We start from the raw sequence: 9,999 nt of genomic DNA, 5'->3' as shown, positions 1-9,999 counted from the left end.
CCATCATTCAGAAATAAGTACTTGCGTGCAATCCAGTGAGGGGTTTAAATCCATAAAAATGTCCATTGAAATTGAATCAAAAAGAGAGAGAGTGAAGTGACATCATTTGAGATTTCGTGAGGATAAGGAGTTAGGTAAGCAGTAGGCAATTAAATAAACGTTAAAGACACAGAAAAGAATGGACACTTGATACATGAAGACGAAGACAAAAACAAAGACACTACCTCCATGAGATTAGTCAAACACCATGCATCTTTTTTCTAGTTTCTTCCCCCACTTTATTTTATTTGAATCTTTGGATTTACGCGCTAACTAACAAGAGTTCACATGTTGACAGATCGATAATCATAAGATTAGTTTCCATTCACAGTTTTAATTTGTCCTTTGCACTTTACTAGGGTTTTAATTGCTTTTCTTATGCTGTAAAGTTGAAGTTAATTATCTTTCAAGCATCTGCATGCCAACACATTTATTAAAACAAAGTCAACTATTTATTTTGCATACCTTATACTATATGCTACCTTTTTATTTATTAAAACTGTTTGTAATTACTCAAATTCCTCATTGACTTTTGAGATTTAATCTCCTTAAAAAGATATTATTATTAATTAATATGTATTATTAAAATCGTTTAGTATATAAAGGAATGTAATAAGCTCATGTATCATCATAGGCTTTAAAACATAATCACCCATAAAATTTATTGACTCTTCAAAAAGGAACATTACAAAACCAAATGTTACAAAATAGTGACAATTTCTCCCAAATACTAACGTCGTTAACTCATTTGTTAGATTGAGGGGCAACGGTAGATATTTACTTAAAATTAACTCTAAATTTAAAGCGATCAAACTCAACAAAGTATTTCAAACTGAAAAAATAAAAATTATATAATAAAACTTTTTTTTTTTGGGGGGGGGGGGGGGGGGGGGGGGGATTGAAGGGCGTCTCTTTTATATTTGGTTAATATTTATTTTATTATTTCTTAATTTAAATTTTTCTATTTTAATATTGTCTTATAAAGATGGTATTATAATGTTTTCGTTACAATTGTTCTTTCTTTTTAGTTTCCATTTTTATTATTAAAAATGAAAAGTAGTTTTTTAAAATAATTTTTAATTTATCATGTTATATTTATTGTTTTGTTGATTTTATTATTTTCAAATGAGATAAAAGGGTTTTTAGCTTTTAATTTGATTTATTTTGAGATAGATAACGGACTTGAGTAACGGAAGCTAGATTTGGGTGAAATAATTTGTATCTTTAGGTGACTTTTTAGAACTAGCGGGTGATAGTATAATTTGGATTGATTGAAAAGGACGCAACTTAGACTGAGTCAGCTTGCATGGAGAAGTTATTTAGTTTGAGGGTGTGAGTTTGTCGTTATTTTATACTCGTTCATTTGAAGTTACACCATCCCATTTCTTTCTTTGAAGGTTCTTTCTTCGATCCGCCTGCCTTTTATTATTGCCTAATCTATGACGACTTTCATCCCTTCTCCGTCGTCAACTTTCTCATTCTCTTTAACATTTGCATCATGGTTTGTTCTCTCTTCTTTATATTTCCTTTATATATATGCTCCAGAGTTCAATTCTGAGTTATATTGCTATAAATTTTGGTTTGTTTTTATTGTAACAGAAGATTATGAAATAACTTTTCATAACGTTCGATAGAAGATCAGAAGAACACAAGGCAACACAAACCTTGATTATTTGAAGGTGAGTTTTCATTATTTCCAGATTATATTATTGTTGAAAATGAAATTTTGTGATAAGTTGTGTCTCATAACATATTAAAAGTTGGAAATGGCCGACGGTTTGTAAGCTTTCAAATTCTTAGCTTAAGATTCTGTGTAAACATGGCCATGAAGCGAAGAAGTTTGCAGTGAAAGTTGAATATCTGGCAATGGATGTGTGGCGTTATTATATTGTTAAGGATTTATTTGCTCTTGTCTTAATCGAGTTTATTCTAAATAAACAGGCATGGATGGTGTGAATGCAAAACGACGGGAGAATTTTACCGGCAGAATTCTTGTGGCTGCCCTCTTGGCAACTGTTTTGATTATTATCTTCACAACTTCATCTGATTTTAGCACCCCCAATGCAGTATATTTCTGATCCTTTAATATCAATCATTGATCTTTTAGCCCCCAAAATCCTGTTAAAAATTTTGTATTACAACTGATTTACTTCCAATGTTTTTCTTCAGAAGAATCCTGCTTTCTTTGTTATGGGTACTGAAAATGACCCTTTCTCTATATGTTGACAGATCTTTCTTTGCAATGTAACATTAACTTTTTCATTACATTTCCAGTTCTCCCGCCATGAAACAGGAGTGACTCATGTCTTAGTCACTGGAGGTGCTGGCTATATAGGCTCTCATGCGGCGCTTCGACTCCTCAAAGATCCATACCGTGTAACTATAGTGGTATATTTCATTCTGAAAGAAGGTTTCTCAGTCATTAAAAACAACTTAAATAAAAAATGTCACTATGTTGCATTAATTTGAAAAGTATTGCTTATTACAACAGGATAATCTTTCCAGAGGCAATATGGGTGCTGTTAAAATTCTCCAAAAGCTATTTCCAGAGCCTGGACGTCTTCAGTTCATCTATGCCGATCTTGGAGATGCAAAATCGGTACTAAACAACATTAATCAACCATTTTTTTTAATGCTTGATGTGCCTATACAAAACTGTATAGAGATACATATATGACTTTATTTTCTTTAAGAAATATTTCAGGTCAACAAAATCTTTGCAGAAAATGCATTTGATGCTGTGATCCATTTTGCAGCTGTTGCTTATGTTGGTGAAAGTACACTTGAACCTCTTAGGTATTAATTCGATTAAAGTGATGCAATTCTCTGAACCAACTCGTTGAAGATTTCAGGTTGTTAAATTTCATAGGAAATTTTCTCCGCAGGTACTATCATAATATAACATCAAACACCTTGGTAATTTTAGAGGCAATGGCAGCACACCATGTGAAGACACTGATATATTCTAGTACTTGTGCAACTTATGGAGAGCCTCTGAAGATGCCTATCACAGAACAAACTCCTCAAGTGAGATTTCTTCATACATTTTCCTTGCGTATATTTCAGTTTACAAGTTAAGACTTTGTTAATAAACCAATGACTTTGCAGCTAAATTTGACTAGTTTCTGTATTTCTCATCTATTTGTCAATGCAGATGCCCATCAACCCATATGGAAAAGCCAAGAAAATGTCAGAAGATATCATAATCGACTTCTCCAAAACCACCAACATGGCTGTCATGATCCTAAGGTTGGTGACGCTATGATTTTCTATTGTCTTTCTAATCTTCAGTACCTTAATCGCCTCATCTCAAAAGACACATATATACATATATAGGAAGGGTTTGACTTTTTCTATATGACCGTAATTGCAGATACTTTAATGTGATTGGATCAGACCTAGAAGGAAGATTAGGAGAAGCTCCTCGTGCTGAGCTAAGAGAGCATGGCCGTATATCAGGTGCTTGTTTCGATGCAGCTCGAGGGATAATTCCTGGACTCAAGGTTAGAGGAACAGACTACAAAACAGCTGATGGGACTTGTATAAGGGACTACATTGATGTCACCGACTTGGTTGATGCTCATGTGCTTGCTCTTGCCAATGCAAAACCTGGGAAAGTTGGAATCTACAATGTTGGCACAGGAAAAGGTACTTGACAGTCATCTTTTTAATAAGTCGTTTAATCTATGATCTGAAAATAATTTAAACACATGCTTTGTTTGGATGAATTGCAGGAAGATCAGTGAAGGAATTTGTGGAAGCATGTAAGAAGGCAACAGGGGTGGATATAAAGGTTGAATATCTGAGCCGCCGGCCTGGGGATTATGCAGAAGTATATAGTGATCCAACAAAAATAAGGCGTGAGCTGAATTGGACAGCCAGGTATACAGATATTCAAGAGAGTTTAAAAGTCGCATGGAGATGGCAGAAGTCACACATGAATGGCTATGGTCCTTCCAATGCCACAGATTAACCGTTATATAGCAGAGTTCATTGTAGATTTGTAGTAGATTATTAGCCAGGTCTACCAAAAAGTAGGCCTTTTATGCGAGTATATGAAAACTTATCCACTATTATTTATGAATATCTAATAAAGTGAATGCAGTGGGGAAGAGTAATAGTTCTAGAATCAGTCTAAATTTCAAAACAGTGCTAATCTTACAAAGAAGCCTACAAAAGAGGTATACAAAGTTAACCTCCACCCTTCATCTTCATCATTTCTCTCTCTCTCTCTCTTTCTCTTTTTCTGTTTTTCCTTTGTTTTTTTCTTCACTTTGTAAGCTTCTTTGTAGGCTTCTTTGTAAGGATAGACTTATTCATTTCAAAAATACCTACAAGTATATGACAATACTCTGTCCCTAGTACATTACAATACATGTCTGTGCTTCTAATCTGCTCGGCTAAAGTCTTCTATGTACTGCAAATTTCTTCAGTTCTAGAGTGTGTTGGATAATCAGAGAGAAAAGTAAGTATCTGATTTCTAATTTCAATCCAGCTGTATCCTGGTTGTTTCTCTGTCTCACTCCCTTTCATTAACCCCCTCACTTTCTCAACCTCATCCCATCTGCCTGCCTCAGCATGCATGTTTGACAAGAGTGTATAATGTGAAGTTTTCTGAGATTCAAGTTCCAAAAGCTTCTCCACAACAACTTACCAAGCTCTAGGTTTTGATGTGTTCGGCACGCACCCAGTAGTGTACCCCATATTCCAGCATTTGGTTTCATCTTCGTTCCCCTCACCATGTCAAAGGCTTCATGTAATCTCCCAGTGCGGCCTAGCAAATCAACCAAGCATGCATAGAGTTCAAACAGAGGCTCCATACCATACACTTCTGTCATGCATTTAAACAGTTTTAAGCCCTCATCAACAAGGCCAACATGACTACATGTCGAAAAAACCCCAATGAAGGTAACCTGATCAGCAGCCACCCCTTCCATTACCATCTCTTCGAAGAGTTTAATTGCCTCTTTCCCACACCCATTAAAGGCATATCCAGCAATCAAAGAATTCCATGAAACTACATCAACTTGACCAATATCTTTGAATACGAGTTCTGCGTTAGGGAATCTTCCACATTTAGCATACATGGTGATTAAGGAATTGCCAACAAACAAATCGTTCATGTATCCACTCTTAATAACAAGATGGTGCATTTTCTCCCCAACTTGCAAAGCTGCAAGATGGGCCATGCACTTAGTCCGCATGCAAAAGCTGAGTGGTCAGGTTTTTTGAGTTCTCGGCCCATCAATGCGAAACTCTTTAATGCATCCAAAAACAACCCATTTTGCAGAAAACCAGCAATTAGTGAATTCCACGAAACTATATTCCGGTTCCCCATCCCTTTAGAAATCTTAAGTGCATTATCCATATGTCCAATTTGAGCATGACCAGCAATCATAGTATTCCAAGTAACTATGTCCTTATTGACCATTTGTTTAAATAAATTAAGAGCCTCATCCATTTTGCCACACCGTGCATAGCCAGCAATCATGGAGTTCCAACAGACAACATCATGTGTGCCAATCTTTTTGAAAATTTGACTAGCTTCATCCATTCTTTTACTATGTACATATCCAGAGATCACCGCAGTTTGAGCTGCAATATTATTATAAGGCATCTGATCAAGGCATTCTCCGGCTTTGTCAATCTTACCAACAAGAACATACCCATCAATCATTGTTGTCCATGAGACAGGGTCCCTCCTCGGCATTTCCATAAAGAGCTTAGCAGTCTCATCAATTCGGAAGCTCTGAACATAAGCTGCAATCATAGCATTCCAAGAAACAACATTTCTACTAGGCATCTTGTCAAATAGTCTCCTAGCCTCCAAGATATTACCACTTCGTGCATATCCACATATCATTGTTACCCAAGAAACAAAATTGGGGTTTGGAATTTTTTGAAAGAACTTCCAAGCAGAATCCAAATCATCCACTTCCACAAATTCATCCAACATTAAGTTCCAAGAAACCATATTACGTTCTTCCATTTCTTCAAAAAAATTCATCACCAATGACATTTCCCCATTCTTGGTATACCCTGAAAGCATCGAATTCCATGAAACAATATTCTTAGCAGGCATTGCATCAAATAACTTCTTAGCATCATCAAACTTCCTTTTCTTGGCATAACCCGAAATCATTGCATTCCAACAAGCCACATAATAGTTCCCTTGCCTTTTCAAGTTTGCCATTGCATGTTTAACAAGTAATCATCAAAGACCATGAAAAGAGATCTCTTCTGGACATTTTGTCGAAGAGTTCACGGGCTATCTCAACTCTATCATTATGCAAACACCCAGCAGTCATTGTGTACCAAGAAACCATGTTTTTGCGAGGCATTTTCTCAAACAGTTGAAATGCATCACTAATTCTGCCATTACGAGCAAAGGCAGAGATCATTGAATTGTATGTTACAGTACTCTTCTGGGTCATTTCTGAGAATATTTTGATAGCTTCTTCAATTCGATTTGACTTCCCCTACTGAGTAATTTTCAGGTTCTGGTTTTAAAGACATGACCACCTCGTTCTCCAATTGATTTGAGCCTTTGCTTCATGGCTTACAACGATTCTACAAACTTTGCCCACATTAGTTTCCTATTTGCTGTGTCAAGTTTCTTGAGCACTTTTTTGGCTCACATCAATGAGTTTTCAAAACAGTGTTCCTGGTTAGTTATGCAGTTTTGTTAGAGCTCGGGGCTGTCTTTAAAAATTGTAAAGAAAAAAAATTTAAAAAAAAAAAAAGTTTGATTAACAATAGCAATAATCCAACTTACTTCTTCTGCTCATTCTCCTTCTCATCCAACCAACTCTTAAACTTGTCAGCATCTTTCAAAACCTGGAAACAAATAAACCTCAAATGAACATGACAAATATGCAAGCCATAGAGAAACCTTATTATTTTGGCCTATTGAAACCCTTTTAAAAGTCTATATGTAAAAGCAACATATATGCAAACAAAAAGAACAAGTGAAAACTGTGTAAACATGAAAGAAACCTTATTTCTTTTAGGAACATAGAACTAATGTATTGAAAATGAAGAAAGTTTTAGGGCATACCACATATCCACAATGAAAGAAACTTGTATTAACACGTATAAAGTTTTAGGTTTTATTTATAATACCCCCAAACCAATAGTATTATTCTACATCAATTTAAAAGAAATAAAATAGAATTTGTAACTATAGTGCATGTTTGACAAACATTCATAGATGGATGCCTACTAAATTAACTTGTTCCTTCAGCAGGCTTCAGAATTGATAAAATTATACTACGCCGGGTAATTAATTAGAAAACCAATATAAAATTGTACAACAATGAACTCTCATTAATATGAAAATTGCCATTTAACATATAGAAAGAAGCATACAATTTATCAATCTGTAATATCAAAACACAGCTTAGCCTTGTCCCAAGGACCATTAATATCAAATTTGTATTCTTGAATCTGTATAAGCCAATAAGGGCATACCACAGTCACAAAAACCAACAAGCCTAAGAACAAGATGAAAAGTAACCAGTGCAGCATAAAAACGAAAGCCAATGTCGTAAACATCAAGGTAAATGAGAACAAAAGGTGTAAACGGAAGGAGTATTTCTTTACACAGTATGTGACTAGTGGAGCAAAAAAGGAAGACTAACAAGGAGAATACCATGATAGCAAAGACATGTAGCCTTGATGGAAGGCAGGATGCAATGAAAACAGATGCCACAACAGAAGCATTTAAAGAGATGCAACTGTTTAAAGTTGGATTCTGTAGAGCCCCTGGAGCATTTATAGTGGACCCTGAATAGTCATGCAGGAAGAGATGGAGTATGAGAAGTGAGATGGTCACAGCCCAGATTGAGTCTGAGCTTATAGACCTCATGAGTGTTTGGTAGATAGGAGCCAAAACATAAAGATCGGTTATAAAAAAAGAGATGTTGAGAATATAATGGAACAGCAGGTTAAGAGAAATCATTTCTTCAGTTAAAACGAGAATCAAGAAACCTGACACAAGGAGACTTACATCAAGAAGCAAAAGGGAACTTTCATCAAGAGTTGATCTCAGTGTGTAGATCCAAACCAACAGAACGAGAGCAACAATGCATAGATATTGTGAGATGGAAACCGAGTCTTGCATCACTTTTATCATGTCCCGTTTAACTACATTGGCATTCATAATCATATGTTCAAGAAAAGACTCACCCATGTGGTTGTCTTCGAAACAAGTTTGCATTCCTCCACATGCCACTTTTCTCCATCTGGGTGGAGTTGGAGGAGAGCTATTTCTATCCATAGCCATTCCACCGCTCTATCGAAACTGTAATTTGATCAATTTCAAATTGTTAGCACTTGAAGAAACATCTTTCACAACGCAACCCCTGCTTCAGATAGGCCTATTCCACCACATATAAGATTCAGAAGAAACAACAAAAATGCCAAACAAATGTTTTACTGCTGCAACATCCACTTCAAAATCAAATAAACCTGTCCACACATGGCAACAATTAGGTTCATAATCACTAATCACAGTAATAACTAGATGAGAAAACTGCAACGGACAAACACAAAACTTAAACATTCCTCTCTTATAAAATTTCTTTAATTAGTTATGATAGCAACTATAATTGTCCAAGTACACCGACAACTAAAATGACTAAAGACATTGACAACTTAATGAGAAAACTCATTTAATTTCTGTTTATATCATAAGATTTGCTTAATAGTTTCGACAACTATCCTCAAACGCATAAAAAGCCAGTCAAAATTCCCAAATAGTAGAACCAGCAATGATGAATACCTCACTTCAGAAACCAAAAAAACTTATGTGAAAATGGAAATTATAGTCAGCTTATAACAGCTCAAAATATAACAACAAAAACTTTGGCTGCTCAAAACACATACACAATCATAGACACCATGAACAATTAGAATCAAAGTCAATATAATTCAAAGAGGACTTGGGATCCGTACTCAGAGGCTTAAACTTTTCTGGCAAAGAGCCGTGGTGGAGGTAACGATAGAATTTCGGAGAATCCATGGCAATCACTCTAATTCACTTCTCTCTTTTGGTTCCTCTGTCAAACATTAGAAGCTTTCTGTGAGTTTGAGTATGGCAGCCAAACATTTAAAAAGAAAACTGAAAATTACATGTTTATATGTGAGCTTGCCGCCAAGAGGAAGAAGATAGACGACGGTTGAGAGTGATGGTGCTGTTGCGAGTGGTGGTGGAAGAGGATAGATAGCGATTGAAAGTGGTGGTGCAGTTGCGACTGATGGTGCAAGAGGAAGAGGGTAGATGGCAGTTGAGAGTGGCAGTGGTGCAGTTGAGATTGGTGGCGGTGGTTAGGGTTTGTTATTTGAAAGGGAATTGGGATTTCTAATTTAGTGGTGGTGGCTAGCATTTTAGAATCCATTTTTTTTTCTGAGTTTGGGTTAACTAAATTATTTTAATTAATATATAATTAATTAATTAGAGTAATGCTAGATGTATAAACAAATCTTATAAAGATTTATGTATAAACTAATGTGACAAGAAATGAATGGAAGAGTGAATACAAAAAGTAAAAACTTATCATATTCACTCTTCCATTCATTTTCTATCACATCAGTTTGTACACAAATCTTTGTAAGATTTGTTTGTACATTTAGCATTATTGTTTTTGTAAACCCCTTTGTAAGTGTAGTATGAATAATACTATACTTACAAAGTCTTCATACAAAGATATACATATACAAAGTGATAGTGTCAAAATATAAGCGGTAGAGTGAATATACAAAGTCAACTCATTAATACCACATCACGTGTCATGTCACCACTTTCCACATCACTTGTCCTCCCTCTTTTCTCTTTCTTTTCCTTCTTTTCTTCTTCTCCCTCAATCTTCTCTCTGTTGTGCAGATTTAAGAAAATAAAAACCTATTTTTTTTTTTTTGTCCTTTATCATTGCTTCTCTAAATTTTTTTTCTCTCCATTCT

General features: G+C 35.4%; 1 protein-coding gene and 2 pseudogenes across 3 annotated transcripts; 1 reads left to right on the top strand and 2 right to left on the bottom strand.

The window, feature by feature from the left end:
- The first annotated feature begins 1,420 nt into the window (after positions 1 to 1,420).
- On the top strand, positions 1,421 to 4,154 carry LOC116114459 (putative UDP-arabinose 4-epimerase 2). 3 transcript variants are annotated; one of them, XM_031400609.1, is made up of 10 exons: positions 1,421 to 1,540; positions 1,639 to 1,718; positions 1,981 to 2,105; positions 2,314 to 2,427; positions 2,531 to 2,638; positions 2,744 to 2,835; positions 2,925 to 3,066; positions 3,194 to 3,288; positions 3,413 to 3,687; positions 3,774 to 4,154. In XM_031400609.1, exons 3-10 carry the CDS (start codon positions 1,983 to 1,985, stop codon positions 4,010 to 4,012), a joined length of 1,188 nt encoding a protein of 395 aa, XP_031256469.1. In that variant the 5' UTR covers positions 1,421 to 1,540; positions 1,639 to 1,718; positions 1,981 to 1,982; the 3' UTR covers positions 4,013 to 4,154. The 3 variants fall into 3 exon arrangements, with proteins under 3 accessions (XP_031256469.1, XP_031256470.1, XP_031256471.1); XM_031400610.1 differs by having other exon boundaries at positions 1,450 to 1,540; positions 1,642 to 1,718; XM_031400611.1 differs by lacking the exons at positions 1,421 to 1,540; positions 1,639 to 1,718; positions 1,981 to 2,105; positions 2,314 to 2,427 and having other exon boundaries at positions 2,623 to 2,638; positions 2,796 to 2,835.
- A 272-nt stretch (positions 4,155 to 4,426) lies between these two features.
- On the bottom strand, positions 4,427 to 7,002 carry LOC116114430 (annotated as a pseudogene).
- Positions 7,003 to 7,413: 411 nt separating this feature from the next.
- Positions 7,414 to 8,361, bottom strand: LOC116114325 (annotated as a pseudogene).
- Between the last annotated feature and the right edge of the window lie 1,638 nt (positions 8,362 to 9,999).

Source organism: Pistacia vera, unplaced genomic scaffold (assembly GCF_008641045.1).
Source record: "Pistacia vera cultivar Batoury unplaced genomic scaffold, PisVer_v2 Contig71, whole genome shotgun sequence".
Taxonomy (NCBI): domain Eukaryota; kingdom Viridiplantae; phylum Streptophyta; class Magnoliopsida; order Sapindales; family Anacardiaceae; genus Pistacia; species Pistacia vera.
Note: the sequence above shows the minus strand (reverse complement) of the source record. Positions and strands in the feature narration are given on the sequence as shown.

Bases quoted from the DNA above. Each gene is read 5' to 3' on its own strand.
- LOC116114459 (XM_031400609.1), top strand. From the start codon at position 1,983: ATGGATGGTGTGAATGCAAAACGACGGGAGAATTTTACCGGCAGAATT. The intron at 2,428-2,530 runs GTATATTTCATT...TTATTACAACAG, and splicing joins CATACCGTGTAACTATAGTG to GATAATCTTTCCAGAGGCAA. The intron at 3,688-3,773 runs GTACTTGACAGT...GATGAATTGCAG, and splicing joins CAATGTTGGCACAGGAAAAG to GAAGATCAGTGAAGGAATTT.